The sequence below is a fragment of the Coffea arabica genome, chromosome 11e (genome assembly GCF_036785885.1).
Source record: "Coffea arabica cultivar ET-39 chromosome 11e, Coffea Arabica ET-39 HiFi, whole genome shotgun sequence".
NCBI classification, from domain to species: Eukaryota; Viridiplantae; Streptophyta; class Magnoliopsida; order Gentianales; family Rubiaceae; genus Coffea; species Coffea arabica.
Window position 1 is genome coordinate 56,059,021 of NC_092331.1, and position 17,490 is coordinate 56,076,510.

Here is a 17,490-nt window from a genome sequence, read left to right on the forward strand (position 1 = left end):
AGATCAAGGGATTTAAATACAGATCAAGTGATCACCTGCATTCTAATATCCAAACTTTCCTAGAAATATTGCATCAACCTGCATTCTAACATCCAAACTTTCCTAAAAATATTGCACCAACGGATGCCTGCATTCTAATATCCAGACTTTCTTGAAAATATTTCGCCAAAGACTTTCTTAAAAAAAATATTTCGCGACGGGTAATACACACCCGTTTAGATCGATGGTGGTTCATTGAATTACCCTTAACCCCATTTATGTCTCCCCTCCTAATGTAAAGTAGGAGTAAGTGTAGCATAGATTCTATCGTGTCGACCAAAAAAAAAAAAGAAGCTTCTTGAGGCTGCATTTCAATAGCTTCTCACAATGGACTTATTCAAGCATTTTGTAGTAGCATTACGGCAAACAAAGAAATAAAAATAGGGTAGGGATTCGGGCAAAATGGGCTTCTCCTAGTAAGTCTCCTCATGTTTCAACCTAGGGAGATGTAAATTACACAAAATGAAGTACAAAGCTACAATGAACCGAGGGTGCCAAGTTGCGAACGATTCCAGTTAGTACGTATAGCCCTTGACGAACATTCCCTTCTTAGCTTCCTCACTCTCACCCTCAGCGGAGTACTTTCCAAGCTGAGCCAAGGAGTTTGCCTTTGCACGAACCAGAAGTGCCATCTGAGCAGCTTCTGCATTCTCAGGACGTCCCTGCCATGTCTTCAGCACACTGTTTTGCAGTGCTCGGGCATAAGAGAAGGAAACATGCCATGGGTTGGGACTTTGATTCATAGCATTAAGGTTCAATGTGGCTTCCACTTCAGATTGTCCACCTGACAAGAACTGACCAGAAAAGCAAAACCGTCTTCAGTAATGCTTATACAATACATGAAATGATGAAATGATGAAAATGAAGAAACAAATAGAAGCTAATCATATGATTCAAACAGTAAGGCAGCAACAAAGCTGCATCAGGGATGAAGGTTCAGGCAAAGGTCCTTAAGTGAGACTATTGTCAACAACCAAGAATTTTGGCATCATGATGCCCAAGAAAATCACATATTACTTGTATCACATGATTTAGCAAGTTGCAGAAACCTAAGATTCTCATTCTTCTATATTTGTGCAGCTTCATTTCTGTCATTGTTGGTTATATTCACAGAGAATGTAGCACAAATTAAATAAATGTCCTCGCTCACACGTGGTACTCATGCCAAACTCTGCCACTAGGGGTAAGATCTATAGCACAATTCCAAAATGATTGAAGTTGATCATCTTTGGCAAGGTTGCTCAAAAAGACACAGGAAGTGACAGCTTCACCTAGCTTTCCCCTCTTTGCTGTTCCCAGATAATAGTAGGTTTTGCTTAGTACCATCTGATTTTCTCGAGAGCACACTATCCTAAAATTGAGTTATCCCAGAAAAAGCTTATGACAAATGGCTACAAGAACTTATTTGAACTTATACTAGCTAATTTACAGGCCTACTACTGTTGTCACAATTGTTGTCGCAATGTTCCACACACTTTCCTCTTAGCCCTTCTCCTCTTTCTTGTTCTTGGAGCTACACTATTAGCTCTTCCTCCAAACTATGTCCCGGCTCCAATCCTCACTAACCGACTTTGTCTACACCTTGGTTATTTGGATGAAAGAACTCAGAGAGATTTAACATTTTCCTAAAAATAAACACGTGTAAATCAGAAACTGTTAAGGTCTCCATACCATGATTCCAGGAACGGCTGGAGGTACTCTCCTCCTAAGCATTGTCAGAGTATATTTTGCAATAGTCTCTGGAGAAGCCTTTTCCTTGTGTTCGGCTCCTGGAGTTACCATGCTAGGTTTAAGCAGAATACCTTCAAAGACAACATTATTCTCAGCCAAGTAGTAGAAGACCTCCGCCCACACTTGCTCTGCCACTTCAAGCGTCCTTTCTATTGGGTGATCTCCATCAAGCAGGATCTCTGGTTCCACTATAGGCACAAGACCATTATCCTGCACCAACCATTCTCAATTTGAACTCCAGTATCACAGGTTATGGACCGGAAAGCACCTCATAGGTCATAATTTCTAGAGAAGTGGCGGATATACCTGAGAAATTGCAGCATAACGTGCAAGACCCCATGCAGCTTCTTTAACAGCCAAAGCAGAAGGACCACAAGGAATGCTAACAACTGTTCTCCTGAAATTGTGAGATAACACTATCAAAGAAATGAAGTGTAAACAACTGGAAAGATTTCTTGAAACATCCAACGTCTTTAATAAGCAGCATGACTAGAATAATTGCAGAAAACCACTTACCACTTTGCAAACCGCGCGCCCTGCTTATAGTACTCGGCAGATCTAGAAGCCAATCCATCTAAACCTTGGCACCATGATTCATTGTTGGATCCTGGTAAGGGGGACAAACCCTGTCCAGCAAAGTGAGAAATTTAAAAATGTGTGACAGAAACACCACAATTTCAATATCTGAAACTACCAGATCAATCATACCTTGTCAACTTTGATTCCAGGTACAATACTCTCATCACGCAAGCAATCCACAAACTTCTTTCCATCAGTGGTTGATTGGTAAAGTGTCTCCTCAAAGAGAATGGCACCAGAGATATAATCACCGAGGCCAGGAGTGGTCAATAAAAGTTGCCTGTAAGCCTGCCTGTTGACTTCTGTATTATCAAGTCCAATAGATGCCAACCTCTTTCCACAAGTTGCATTTGATTCATCAATGGCAAGGATACCCCGTCCTGGAGATGCAATAGATTTCTACTCCGAAAAAGGGAAAAAATGAAAAAAAGGAAAGCAAATCAGAAAATGGTCCTGTATAATACATACATAGCATGCTTTACTCTCAAGGATGCAGTTGGGAGTCATTGTCCACAAAGAGGAAATACACTGTTCTCAAGTACCTAGTTTAGAGTCATTTTGAATGAAGGGACAACCAGATAAGCAGAAGAAGAGTAATATAGGAAACAGAAGGAGAAAAACCTTCTAACAAAGGCAAGCATCTTTCTAGTAGAACAAGTAGGAAGATCCATCACCAGTTTTAGTGTTTGCATGAGCAGTTCATCTTTCTTAGCATTAATATAAAAGATTAACCAATATAACTTCCGGTATCAGTACATTTCAATCCCTAGACATAGAGATTCCAGTTCATCAGCACATTTCAACCTCATGATAAAATTTTAACTCCTTCACAAGAAATGCTAGTTAAAAAAATCAGTTCCAAATATCTTACCCACGAAAGTAGAGTCAACCATTAACATTTGATTCCAGTTCGCACACCATAAAACGAAAAATTGGAAAGCAAAGAAAAAGTGAAAGAAACTACAAGTTCATAAAATACAAAATACCAGTGAAGTTAGGTGACAAAGTTACATGCTAAAGCACGCGCCCAGAAAAAATAAATAGATCTTCTACACTCTACAATAAACAGCAAAGCTCACCAACCGACTGCAAAAGATTAAAAAAGTCAAACAAATCGTCCTCAGAACAGTATTTAAATACTTTATTAGCTCAATAATGAGCAAACCGCATGCACCATGACATCATACTAAAAAAAAAAAACTCAACAATATCACCACCCAAAATTCCAAAACAGATAAAAAAAATAAAAAACAAGAACTTTTACTATATTACAAATAGCAAATCACAAATATCAAATGAAAATTATGATCATCTCAAATTTAAGAACTATTCAAACAGCAAAAAGATCACAAATCTCGCTAACGAGCCAGAAACAGGAAAATCGGGTCAGAGTCAATACAGCGGTCTTGACGAGCTCGTCGGTGTAAGATCCAGAAGACGAGGCTTTGACGATGGAGACACGGCTGCGGGAGGGGAAAGCGCAGGCCCGTTGGTTGAAGGACTGCTGGCCGATCCACGATGATGATGATGCGTTTAGCTTAACAAAACTCGTGCACGCCGCCATCGTCGCGACTGATTGATCAAAGTCGTCGAAATTACTATTTGTAGGACTGATAAATTTTCTTTCTTTCTCGGTGAGAAAGAGTGGAAAGACGTTTATAAAAAAGGGCGATTTGGCGTGAGCAGAAGAGAACAGAGAAAATGGGCAAAGTTGGTTAAATATTTTGGTTCCCTCGGGAAGTCCGCACTTTGCTATGAACGGGAGAGTAGCTGTTGAAATAATCCAGTACAATTTAATAATAGGACAAGTCAGGTGCGGAGCTACCAAACACACACTCACACAGTAGATATTTTGTTGTTTGTCCGATTTGCCCCTAGGGGTACAATGGCCCGACCACGTATGTATACACATTTATATATATATACATATACATTAGCTAGGATAACAGCAAAAGAGCAACTAAAATCCCATGTATTTCACGTTTCAATCACTTGTATCCCTTTTTATGGAAACTTATTTCAATATAAAAATGTATAGTGGAGAGGTGTCAATTAGCATTTCATTGATGATTTAGGAATTTTCTTGATACTCGTGAGATGGTACGACTATTGTTTCATTCTCAACAAAAAAAAAGAAAAAGAAAAAAACATATTCATGTTGTTCAATGTCTCGTAAAAATGAATCAATACGTGTCTAAAGTTATTTCAGTATTCATTTTTCGCGTTCTCCAATTTAGTTTTCTTAGGAATGTCTTGTATAAAGCTATTTCCGTAGGCTGCTTATGAATACAATAGAAGGCGAAAAAAGGGTTAGGAGTACATCGATGTCAAATGGTTGATTAGTTAAAAATGTGAAAATGCAGTGACTTCAAAAGGGTGCAAAAAGCACTTTGAAAATATGAAGAGAATAATTTATAATTATAATAAATTAGTAAAACTCATAATTGAATCCTTATATAATTTTAGTACACCCATCATGCAAATTATAAACAATCACGATTGATATATAGATTGGATCAATTATCAAATTTACGATTTAATGATCAAAATATCCATGCCATGGTACTTACTCATTTCAATTTAGTCGACACCAAGCGAGATTATAATAGCTTACTCTTAGGAGGGCGGACTCATACCTAGGAATCGGAATTGCAATTAGAATTACATTCAAAAATTCAATATGGGTTTTGATCAAGAATATCATTACAATGACTAGTGTTTGGTACATATTTATAAGGTTTTGGAATCAAATTATTCTTCATTTTCTTTTCTTTATTTTTTTTCTTCTTTCCCTTCTCTTGTTGTTGTCTTCCCAACCCTTAAGTACTCGTGCTTCACCATATTCTCTTAAACCAACACTTGACCATCATCAATCAACCTTACAATCTGTGGAGCATGAAAAAGCAGCTTACAAGAGATGGAAGAAAGATTTACACAAAAAGGAAAAAAAAAAGAAAGGAGAGAGAACCAAATGAAGAGTGGCTGCAATGGAGTATTAGAGGAGAAAGAAAGAGAGAAGACAAGGGAAAATAATAGAGATTGACAAGAAAGAAAAGAGAACCAGATGAGGTGGGTCTGCTGCTATGGAGAATTGGAGGAGAAAGTGAAGAGAGAAAAAAGAGAGAGAGATGATGATAAAAGACTGCTATGGAATATGGGATAAGAGAGAAAAGGTGTTGCCATGTAAATTGGGCCGATGTGATTGAGTGATGAAAACGATATATTTTCTTTTTTTTTTTTAAGTTTTCGAGTCAAATTGAATCAAATTTGAAAATTCGTGAAAATCCGTCCAATTTGCTAGGAATTGAGAACTCTCGAATTTTAACGTTTCATTACAAGATTCTGAATCCAATATGTAACCCAAATAATAAGAATTGGAATTATTTTAATTTTTGATTCCGATCATCTTTTATCAAATGACACCTTAATGCTCTACTGAATTTTCGGCATTAGGCGCTTGAGGATAATTTCGTGATTTCATCCCATAGGGATGGCAGCAACAATAATCAGTTGCCGTCGGGTTTCCGAAAATGCCAAGGAAACGGGATCGGGGATGATAGCTCAGTGTGAGTAGGTGACGGACCTTTCCCTTCACCTAACATGCAAGCTTGAAAAGTGCGATGGCTATCTTTCCCTACAACCACGTGCCGCTCCTGTAGAAAGCTCTAATTCAATATTTCAATGAAGCATTTTCCTAGGATGAAGATGCATCTTTTATTCTAGAATTTTCTAATGCACAAATTTGAATTGCTTTTTTTTTTGGCTTCTAGCAGAAAAAGTTTTCGTGTATTATTTGGAGATTTATGTTTCATTCGTATCTCATTTTTTAGGACCTTTAGGGGTATATTTCAAAAATAATTGAGTTTTGTTTCAATAACATTGTAAGATGTTTTATGACATGATCTTAAACGAAATACAAATGTAGTTGAGAATTAAAAAAAAAAAAGTGATTGGAAATGTGTCTATGATATGGTAGAAATTTTTTTCATTTTTCCGTTTTACAAATAATTTCCAATCTTGTTGTAATTGAGATGTAATGCATATGAGACAGAAAAATAATTAAAAGTAAAAAAGTCATTAGAAATGTGTAAAAGAAATATTCAGGATTGCATTTTCCGTCATTTTTCATGGAAAAAGAACTGTTTGGATTGCATATTCAGAACTGTTTGGATTGCATTTTCCGTCATTTTTCATGGAAAAATTACTGTAGCGATTTGATATATGTGAGGGAAAAAGGTGATAGGAAAATGTGATCACAGAAAACGACAATATTTTCTGGCGGAAACAAGCAATCCAAACAAGGATAATATGTCCAAATAATGACAATTTAAACAAGCTCTTGTATTCTAAATCACAATCAAAATACATGTCTTTAAAAAAATTTTCTTTCTTTATGAGGCCATGTAGCATATTGAACTTGTATTTATGTATATTGGTACAATTGTGCGTATTCAAAATCATATATATTTTTTAGATTTCATCTATAAAAAAACAATTGAAAATCACGACAATTTTGAGCGATAGTCACAGACAAGAAAATCCTCAAAATCAAAGACGTAGGCTATTTGTTAGTTTGTTTCTATCACTTGTCGTATGTTGTTTAGTATAGGATTTCCTTTTTTTACTAGCCGAAATGCTATAAGGTGTCTTTGCTCGAAATCATAATGATTTTCCTTTTTTGGATAACTGTCATTTATAAATATAATTTGTTTGTATCATAAATATATTTTTTAATCATCTCATATATATCACATAGCAAAAAGTGCTATAATGTTATTTCAAATAATCTTCTATTCTAAAGTATAACTTAACTAGATTAATGTACTTTTATAAAATCTCATTTTATAATCTAATTCTATCCTAGGCCTCCAACCTCCTTAATTTTCATGTTGCTGTTTATGCAGTGATGAAACCATGGGCCAAATATAAGTCTCTAGGCCAAAAAGCCTATTTCAACATGAGAAACCTATAATTTCCAAAAAAAAAAAAAGAAAAATGTTATCACAATGTTGTCAATGAGATATACTCCTATCTCATAATAAAATTGAGAATAATAGACACCTTGTTCAACTTTTGGTATTAATTTTTCATCTTGGTACTACAATGTTCTTTTTCAAGAATTTTAAAGAAGATTCAATGTTACCATTTCCATCCCAAAAAAAAAAAAATTGAATGATTTCGTTTTTGCCTCTCACTTTTCCACTAATTTTTTTTTTTATGTCTTTGCTCCATTTTGAATTTAAGCTTTCAAGCTGAATTTTCAACTTAAACATTGGGCCTTTAAAAAAAAATCGTCTTTCTCAAAAGAACACCTAAGAAATAGTTTCCATTTCAAATATGTTTTTCTTATACTTAAGGGTCTATTTGGCACGCCTATTTTATGTATGTCACAAAGAAACAAATTTTGGTAAAATATCATCTACAATGATACTCTTATATCCCTACAATTTTTTAAAAATAAAATAGAGTAATAGTGGTGGGTAGTAGGTGTTGCCAGTAGAGGCCTAGAGGGTAGCAAGCAGTGAGAGGAAGAGTAAGGGATAAGCATCAAACTTTTTTTAAAACAACTTTCATATAGCTTAAGTATTTTTTGGTATATTTTTCAAAAACTACACCGTAACATTGTATCTCAAAATTTTTTTTGGCTGTAGATATATTTTAAGATATTTTAAAATTTTAAAATTTCATCTAGAAATTTTTAAAAATTTTATTAGGAATGGGTGGTGGGACGGTGGGGGTTTGTGATAGGTGGAAAAAGAAAGAGATGGTAGAATATCTTCTTATTTATTTTTTGTCTTTTTGTTAGGTGTGTTTGAGATTCGTATTTGAAGTGTTTTTAAGGATACGTATACCTTATGGAGAGTGTTATCATAGCATTACATTTGAAAATCTAGTATTTAAAAATAGGCAAATCTATAAAGATTAGGTTATATTAAAACACACTATTAGGAATATAAACGTATCTAATTAAGTAGAACACCCTAAGATTCAAATTTGTTTGACTTTCTTAACAAATTTGAAATTTTGTTCAAAATTAACCTGTTTATCGCCTTATGGAGTGTGTTATCATAACATTATATTTAAAAAACTAGTATTTGAGAAATAGGCAAATCTATAAAGATTAGGTTATAGTAAAGCACACAATTAGGAGTATAAACGAATCTAATCAAGTTGAACACTCTACTATTCAAACTTGTTTGATTATTTTAACGAGTTTAAAATTTTGTTCAAGTTGTTTATTCACTAAATTGAGTTTGAACGAGTTTTTTTTTTTATCAAATTTGAATTTTATCGAATATAAAATGCTATTTAATCTTGACTTGATTAGTTAACAAATCAAACTCGAACGAATTCTTATCAAATCGAATTTTTAAAATAGTTTGCTTCATCTTTCAACTCTACACACTATCCAAATGGATTTGGAAATAGCAACTTGAAATCTATCCCTTGTCCATAGAAAGGGGAAAATGTAGATGAAATTAATAAACTGTAAATGTTTATGATGAAAAGAACATTTCAAAATCTTAAACTTTGGATAAAGTAAAAAAGTTCCAAAAAGAAGAACAAAAAGGTAAGAGATGACAAGGAAAAACAGTCCATGAAAGAAATAACAAATTTGTTCACAAAAAAACCTCTTGCAACATATTCTTTTTTTCAAGCCTGCTAAAAAAAAAGAACATATGATATTATCCAAAATTTTTAGAAAGTCCTATCCAGTATTTGTCTGCTGTTTCTGAAATTTAAAAGGAAGAAAAAGAAATAAACACAAAGACACACGTCAGCATTGTCTACTCGACAGAAAACCCTAACGTTCTCCATCTTCATCCTCTCTATCAGAACCGAACTGAAACGGTAACAAAATTTCCTCATTTTCCAAACCCAAACCCAAACCCTAACCCCAAGCTTCCCAAAATGCTCCTATAATCCCATATCATTTCGGCATTGCCCCTCCCCTTCCATACATATAATCCATACATACATACCCATACACAAAACAGATTTTCTGAAATTATGTCGCAGGATGGGGCAGCGGCAATGGTTTCGGCATCGCTAACCGCGACTGTGACGGGGACGGCAGCGGCAGCTGGGACGGGAATAGTGCCTGCAACCGTCGATCGGAGGATTTCCGAGCCTCAATCTCCGGCAACTGAAATTAGAAATGTTAATAACAACAATGGCAGCAGAAACGATAAAAGTATTACCAATAAGAATGGGAATGGGACGCTTATGCCTCCACCGCCACCGCCATCGCAGGTTTTTCCGACCTATAGTTCCCACAGGCTGCGGCTGAACCCTAGCGCCGATCACAAGCCGGATAGTTATGAGGATTTGCAATTGGACTTCAGTCCTCTGCTTTTCAGCTCTCTGGAGAGGTATTTGCCGCCAACTCTCCTCAATTCGTCGCGGGAGACGAAGGTTCATTACATGCGTGAAATCCTCCTCCGTTACTCCACCGAAAGCGAGCGAAATCGTGTAAGTATATATACATGCACTAATATTTCTGCATGTTCGCTCATTTGCTTTTGTTGCTTGCATTACGGTTTGTGGATGGGGGAAATGTGGAAATTTTAGAATTGCATGGGGGGAAGTGAATATAATGGTTACATTTTACGTGTATTTATACGGGTTTATATCTCTGCTTCTACGCGTATGTATACATGGGCTAGGCATTGTAGTGCAAGGAGACACGTGTAAAAAGATTGGAATTTTTATTTTTAAAGAACTTTTAAAGGACGTTTTGAGGTATTCTTGCATGCAACTGTGCATGCGAAGATGCAGTAGTGGTGTTGGGAGACAAAAGTAGAATTGGATTGAGTTACAGTTATTTATTTATTTTTGTTTTATTTGACAATTTTCTGTGATGGTATAAAAAAGATAGAAGTAATAAAAATGTTAGGAAGATTGTGAATTGTTTTTACTGGTAACTGTGACATTAGCTTAAAGTATGGAGAGGGTATGAACTTTTGGAGTAAATTCTATGTGTTTTTTCCTTGTATTTTTATTTTTTCTTCCATAATAGAGGTTGATTTGGGGAAGGGGACTGAGGAGGAAAAAGGAATGCAATTTCTGGAGGGTTGGAAGTTTTGCTGCTGTTACTGAAAATGGTCATCATTTTTTGCTTTGAATTTCTGCTGCTGTTTAGCGTTGAAAGAGAATGGGAATGTTGACAGTAAGACTAATTGGGTTTTGGGCATTTTATTCATGTTAAATTATTAGGGATTTTGATTGGCTTTTTGGAGGATATGTCTGAAGGGATAAGAAATCTGAGAGAAAGGAATTTGTTGGATATTTTTTTCATGTGTGTGTTCTCTGTCAGTTGAACACTTTATTAGGTAATGGAGCTGTCTAAGGGGCTTATATTTTTGCACAGACATTTTGTGTTCAACTACGATATTAAGTGACATTCCCCTGGAATTATTCATGTGGTTCTGTATATCTGTTGGAAATCTGCTCTTTTTCTAATTATTTGGGTTGTCTCAACTCAAGAAGATTATTAGCTTGATAGCGTATGGTGGAAACTGAATGATGTACAAAACATGATGCAACTGGGATTCTTGCATGTTCTGTAAAGCATGCTTTTCCCATTATCTTGATGAGAAGATCTCTTGTACGCTATGCTTCTGTCGAAGCAACTTTTGAGAGTTTTCAACTTCTTTTGTGTTAACAGGTTCAGAAGCACAGAGAATACAGGCAAAAGATTATATCGAACTATCAGGTATAAACCCTGATAAAACTATAGTTGAGGATTATCTTTTTACCTAATTATGTTAGACATCGACATAAATATGGGTGCTCAATTTATTTTTATCAACAAGTAGAAAGTGGATTATATTTTAAGCTGCAATAACTTGTGTTTTGAGGAACCAATCCTTCCTGGTTTAATGCCTATTCTATCGGGAAGGGGATGGAAAATTGCTTACCAGCAAAAGATAATTATGATGGCTTAATGGCTATTGCCACTTGCCCCCAAATTTTATTTTATAGGTGCCAGATGAAATTAGATTGTCAGTGGATTTTTTTGTGTCTGGATGGAACTTAATGTTGGTTGTGTGAGCATAGTTTGAGTCCTATGGCTGTAGAAGCTAAAAGGGCTAATGGACATGTAAAGTGTGTAATATTGAAATTTGAAGATAATACTTGAAAACATATGGACCATCTATACACTGGAAATTATAAAGAAAGGAAAAAAGTATTTTGAGATAGAGAAGAAGAGAAAAATGCTCCTCACAAGATTCATGTGAAAATTAACTTCTAAAATCTCAATTTCTCTTTGTTGTGTGGAGATCAAATTGGATCAGAGACACATATATACTGCTTCTATGGTACAAAGTGGCTGCTCCTATGAAATACTGTTATATATGTTAATTAGGAAATATAACACACTACAGCAGCCTTTTCATTACCAATTTACAGTAACAAATTATGCTGGCAAAATTTTAGTTCCCCATTCTTTTGCATGTGTTGTACTAGTCATAACAGAAACACCTAGACAATGTTTGCAACATGGTAAATACTACGGCTTGATGTTTATCCAGCTTTTTATAGCCATGAATTTTATTCCCACTAGTGTTCAAGGCACACACGAATATGTGTGCAACTAATAAAAGAAATTTGTGCCAAATTTTTTGACTCTATTTGAAATCATTTTCAAGAGAATTAGTTTTATGTTGTAATAGTAAGTATGTAGAAAATTCATTAAAATAAAATATATGAACAAATAATTATTTAGTAGTAATTCATAACCATAATTGATAGTTGCTAAAAAAAAATTAAGGTTTACTAAATAAGTTGAAAAACAAAATAATAAGAAATACATATTAGTTGGAAGAAAGATATATTGGACGTTGGAAGTGGGTAGTTATCAAGGCTAGTTTAGGAAGAACATAAAGTGATACAAAAAGTTTACACCAACTCCTCCCTCTCCCTTTATATATAGCATGGATATGCATTGAAAAGATAGTAGTGAATGGATACACTATTCATGTTGCTATTTTGCTTACCTAGATCTGCTCACTGTTATGTTAGCCATGTTCCTCACCTAACACTGTTTTTTTTCCAGCCTTTACATAGGGAACTGTATATTATGCAAGCTTCAAATTTCTTTGTCCCTTCGTTTCTCAAGGCTGTGAGTGAAAACACTGAAGAAAGTTTCAGAAGTATAATGTCTGAACCATCTCCAGGAGTTTTTGCATTTGAAATGCTGCAACCTCGCTTTTGTGAAATGCTGTTGGCTGAGGTATGATGTAGATCGTTTTCAGTGATCTAAAATGCTATTTGTTTAATTTCTGTAGTTTAGCTTCTATGTTTTCTTATCAGGTTTTGATTGCTTAGGTAGAAAATTTTGAGAAGTGGGTGCACGAAACGAAATTCAGAATCATGCGGCCCAATACAATGAACAAATATGGTGCTGTCCTTGATGATTTTGGACTGGAAACAATGCTCGACAAATTGATGGAAGAATTTATACGCCCAATGTCAAGAGGTATGAGGTTTTTTTCCCTCCCCTGTGGAGGGTCAATTTCTGAACTGTTTAACAAGGTGAATGCAGGATGATAATTTTTATTTGTTTCTGCAGTGTTCTTTCCCGAAGTTGGTGGAGCCACACTTGACACACATCATGGATTTGTCGTCGAGTATGGAATGGATAGAGATGTTGACCTCGGTGTGTGATTGCATCCGAGCATTTCCGACTTCCTATTATGTTTTATTTCCTGATCTCAAAACCAGTGACTCATAACTAGTGGATGCCAATCTGATTCAATTCATTAACAGGATTTTGTATAGGATGTCATTGCATGGGTCTGCTTTTTGACATTACAATGAAGCTAAGTTACAGTCTTACAATCTGGGGTGTTGTAACAAGTAGTTACTATATATATCATGTTTTCTGTCATGTGAATTTTGTTTTAGGTAGCCTGGTTTTGTCAGAAATATTTGGAAGGATAAAGCATTTGCACATGTATGACCAAGTCCACTAGCTTGAAAAAGAATGTAATGAGCTAAAGACTTTCTAATCAACTGGTGATTACTGATCACTTTTGCCTGTCCACACTTTTCAGTTCCTTGTATTACAGAAGTTTAATTTTTAGTAAAAGTATTAATGCTGGATTTTTGTAAATCTCTAGTTGTATTTTGAAGTGTCACTTGATTAAGGACTGCAGGTTGCTGGAGTATATTGTGGTATTATATCTGTTTCCTCATCAAAAGGTGCTCTTCTTTGAAGCCTTGGACTGTGATGCTAAGGATACTTCATTTAGAGTAAAAGTTATACATTGGTCCGGTTGTGATTCGATCAAAGATCGGGATGGCTAATTAACTTGTTATATGGCAAAACAATACGTCTCTGACTTTCAAGGGCTTTACATTTATAGGTTTCCATGTGGATGACTCAGAAGTCACTCTGAATGTATGCTTGGGAAAGCAGTTCTCTGGTGGAGAGTTATTCTTCCGAGGTGTGCGGTGTGAGAAACATGTAAATTCTGAAACTCAGCCTGAGGTAAGTGACATTTGAACTATTATATGATCAAGTAGCCCAATTAAAAGAAGAAAAAATGAAAAAGTTGGTGGTGACTTTGGGAAAAGCTTAGTGTTGATGTATTTATGCAATGCTGTAGTTTTTACTATCTGTTGTAAATGCAACAATGGCGGTCATGTCTACGCCCTTTTTTTTTTGATGCTGGGCCACAGAGGTGGTGGGGAGGGGGGTTATGGGGTGTGCTTTATGTTAATTTTGCTAGAGGAAAGAAGTTTTCTATAGTCAGCAAATGGAAATGGAGCTCCTGATTTGTAATAGCCCTGCATGATAAGTTTTGGCACGCTTTTGTTTTGGTTTTGGGTGTGGGAATTATCATCCTATTTTTCATTGTCTTTTTGTAGTTTATCACTGAAATATACTACGTTACCATTGTGCACGCATTGTACTATTTCCTCACTATGAAATATGCAACTTTTATTATAATTTGATGATTGATCTTTTTCCTGTGAACTCTAAATCACAAGATGATGACTATCTATAACATATTCTGCTTTCAGTTTTGCATGTACAAGCAAAAGTTAATGTGTACTTGATCTTTGTTCTTTTTTAGGAAATCTTGGATTATTCCCATGTCCCTGGGCGAGCTGTTCTTCACCGTGGTCGCCATCGGCATGGTGCTAGGGCTACAACATCTGGGCACCGAATTAATTTATTACTGTGGTGTAGAAGGTACATTTTATTCATTGAAGCTGTTTGAAGGATTTTTGCTGTGCTGCACATGAGTCATATAGATCTCCGAGTTCCCAATTGCAAACTCTCTTAATTTGTTTGAAGTGGTGTCTGCTCTGTGAAAGTTCCGAGGACCTTCCTTAGAATCAGATGTAGATCACGAGGAAAGGATGGTAGAGTAGATTGAGATGTCTGTTATTTAGTCTATTGGTAATAGCGTTGGTGTTTGTTATCATGTTCAGTAGCTACCTCTGAAACTGTTGCTGTCTTTGCAGTTCCGTTTTCAGAGAGTTGAGAAAATACCAAAAGGATTGTTCAGGCTGGTGTGCAGAGTGTCAACGGGAGAAGAAAGAAAGGCAGCGTCAGTCAGTTGCTGCAACGAAACTGGTATTGTGTTACCTTTTAAGATTTCACTTTAAGATTTCAATTATGGATGCATTCGTTTTTCTTCCTTCCATCAGGAATTACTGAGAAGAGAAGGAGAAGCTGCTTCTTGAACGGTTTATTGTCTCTAATTATTGTGCTGCAAAGAGAAGGAGATGAAGCTGCTACTTGAACAGTTTATTGTCTCTAATTATTGTGCTGCAAAGAGAAGGAGATGAAGCGGCTTCCTAGCTGTTCATTGTGTTTTGACTTTTGCTTTGAAACTGTAATATAGCTCAACTCATCCTCATGGCAGAAGCATTTTCCCGTTAGTCGTATAGGGATGCTGAAGATGTTGTCTGTTTTGTCCTTTTTTTTTTTGTCAAGATAGCTGTACATCTAAATCAAGTAGGTGTTGGGTCATCCCAATTGTTAGCTGACTTGAATATGGCTTACCATTTGGTACGATGAACATTTTGTAGGGAGTTGAATCCTCATGGTGAATGAAGCTGTACTCTGTAGATGAGCGGTGCTCTGCACATCTTAGATACATTTGATTGTAGAAATTGCTGCAATAAATTGTGAAATCAAACCAGTGTTTGCTGAGGTGCTGCCCTGGCGTAGAAATGGGTGATAAAAAATTTCGACATGATGTAATTGCTCATTATGATTTGTGTCGGCAGGCAAAGATGTGCAAAACAACTGCTAATCAGATTTTTCGAGGATAGGAGAGACTATTACTAATTAAGCGGAGTTTACGCACTAGTCATCTGTCCCAGCGGTGTTTTATTACGTGCTAGTAACCTTTTACAAATAGCAATGTGGCCACTATGCAAAAGAGCGGCTTCCTTTTCCAAAACATTCGAAAGAAAAACACGTACTATAGAATGGTATGCTTCCTTTTCCAAAACGTACAAAAGAAGAGGAGAAAGGTATGGAGCGGGATGAGTAATATGGCTAGAGATGGCAAATGAGCGGGATCTGGACGGGGTTTAATTGGAACTGTATTACTATTTAATATGGATGGTTTATATTCAAGCAATCTCATAGTATTAGTCATGGGACCAATATGAACGGGATTAAAATAAGTTTGATTCATTTTAATGCCGCCTAAATATCTAATAAATCATATTTTATTTTTTTAACTCTTTTTTCCCTAATCAAATTTCCCAATATTGATTTTTTTTTAAAGTACCATTTAGTTAGTTTGTTTAACTTTGTAAAAGTTTCCTCCATTATTGCTCTACCTATTATATAATGCTAATAGATAGATGATTAAGAGTAATTCAAATATTACGGTGGTTGCAAAAATATTATTAATAGCTAGGTGTCCACTTCAAACCCGTTTTCTATTCTACAATTCTACTTCTATTAGCAAAAATATTTGCTCCCAATCCTCCTCCCACAATTTCCCTCCTCTCTGCCTCCTTTTTTTTTATTCCACTCTCTTATCGTACTACCTTCATCCCTTTCCCACCTTTCTCCTCTCCAATTTCTCACAACTACCTACATTAACAAAAAAAAATTCAAAAAATTTATAAATGGAATTATCAAGGAGATTAGTTGACAAAGTTGTAAATGGTAAAAACATGGCATTGACAAAAAATTTAAAGATGGAATCATTGATGAGATCAGTTGACATAATTGAACATTGTAAAAACACGGTGATGATTTTGACAATGAGTATTTGTATGCGAGTAGATACAAGTCTAACAATAATATTACGCGCAAAACTAAATTAATTTATTTATAAAATATCAACTTTATTCGCAAATGTATAATAGGACAAGTGTTGACCAAATCAGTTGAAAACTTTTTCTAAATATCCATTGTTGATGTGGTCAACTTTGGAGACATACTAACAGGCTAAACCGGTTACTTTGAAAATTTTGAGAGACCAAATCAATTGAAATAAGCAATATGAGATTCCAAATTAGTTTTTGTTAAAACTTCTAGGACCAAATTTGCGGCACACGCAAATAATAGGGGACTAAAGTGGCAATTACCATGATTTATCCCCTTGCAATAAACCGACTTAGAATTTTCTACCCTATAAATAGTACAGCCGAGGGAGAGCGTGTATGTTGACTCGTCTATTCCTCTAACTGGTTCTTTCTTTAAGATCGAAACGATATTTCATCCTCGAAATCCTCCGAAAAAAGAAAAAGAAGAAATCAATTCAGGTTTTGGATTTGGTCGAAAAACTTAACGCAGCAGATTGAGATTACTTCTCCTGCGTCATAATTCCTCGGTGTTTGATTCCTAATCTCCATTGGAAATCAAACAATCATAATCAGTTACGAAGCTCGATTTTCTAGGGTTTCCGACCATCCGCCGGCGATCGAGTACAACGATTTCGATTACAGAGCTCGAGAAACGGCGTCGGATAGCACCAATCAAGCAAATTTGCGGAAGAGCTTCACTAATTCGAAATTCTAGGGTTTCGTTCGCTGTATTCCATTTTTCTTACAAGTTTTGTTTTGTACAGAGAAAAGTATTAAAAGAGAGAAGAAAGTTTGTGATTGTTTCTGATTGAGTTGTATTTTAGGGTATCTTGGTGGATTGTATGGTGG

At 35.6% G+C, this 17,490-nt stretch overlaps 2 protein-coding genes across 5 annotated transcripts; one reads left to right on the forward strand and one right to left on the reverse strand.

Annotated features, from left to right (window-relative positions):
• Positions 1–344: 344 nt before the first annotated feature.
• Positions 345–4,125, reverse strand: LOC140021506 (fructose-bisphosphate aldolase 3, chloroplastic). The gene is made up of 6 exons (XM_072072494.1): positions 3,749–4,125; positions 2,479–2,748; positions 2,287–2,396; positions 2,077–2,167; positions 1,711–1,980; positions 345–833 (listed from the first exon to the last, which is right to left on the reverse strand). Exons 1-6 carry the CDS (start codon positions 3,911–3,913, stop codon positions 555–557), a joined length of 1,185 nt encoding a protein of 394 aa, XP_071928595.1. The 5' UTR covers positions 3,914–4,125; the 3' UTR covers positions 345–554.
• A 4,944-nt stretch (positions 4,126–9,069) lies between these two features.
• Positions 9,070–15,440, forward strand: LOC113719241 (2-oxoglutarate and iron-dependent oxygenase domain-containing protein CP2). 4 transcript variants are annotated; one of them, XM_027244399.2, is made up of 9 exons: positions 9,077–9,822; positions 11,018–11,065; positions 12,410–12,586; positions 12,682–12,832; positions 12,926–13,012; positions 13,722–13,846; positions 14,436–14,554; positions 14,830–14,941; positions 15,016–15,440. In XM_027244399.2, the coding sequence occupies exons 1-9, from the start codon at positions 9,361–9,363 to the stop codon at positions 15,049–15,051; spliced, it is 1,317 nt and encodes a 438-aa protein (XP_027100200.1). In that variant the 5' UTR covers positions 9,077–9,360; the 3' UTR covers positions 15,052–15,440. The 4 variants fall into 4 exon arrangements, 3 of the variants coding, with proteins under 3 accessions (XP_027100201.1, XP_027100199.1, XP_027100200.1); XM_027244398.2 differs by having other exon boundaries at positions 9,076–9,822; positions 14,830–15,440; XR_011825321.1 differs by lacking the exons at positions 14,436–14,554; positions 14,830–14,941; positions 15,016–15,440 and adding an exon at positions 13,123–13,557 and having other exon boundaries at positions 9,070–9,822; positions 13,722–13,850.
• The last annotated feature ends 2,050 nt before the right edge of the window (positions 15,441–17,490 follow it).

Excerpts from the sequence above, each read along its gene's own strand:
- LOC113719241 (XM_027244398.2), top strand. The coding sequence starts at position 9,361 with ATGTCGCAGGATGGGGCAGCGGCAATGGTTTCGGCATCGCTAACCGCG. Across the intron at positions 9,823-11,017 it reads CCGAAAGCGAGCGAAATCGT|GTTCAGAAGCACAGAGAATA; the intron begins GTAAGTATATAT and ends TTGTGTTAACAG. Across the intron at positions 11,066-12,409 it reads AGATTATATCGAACTATCAG|CCTTTACATAGGGAACTGTA; the intron begins GTATAAACCCTG and ends TTTTTTTTCCAG.
- LOC140021506 (XM_072072494.1), bottom strand. The coding sequence starts at position 3,913 with ATGGCGGCGTGCACGAGTTTTGTTAAGCTAAACGCATCATCATCATCG. Across the intron at positions 2,397-2,478 it reads CTGGAATCAAAGTTGACAAG|GGTTTGTCCCCCTTACCAGG; the intron begins GTATGATTGATC and ends TTTGCTGGACAG. Across the intron at positions 834-1,710 it reads CAGCCGTTCCTGGAATCATG|TTCTTGTCAGGTGGACAATC; the intron begins GTATGGAGACCT and ends TTTTCTGGTCAG.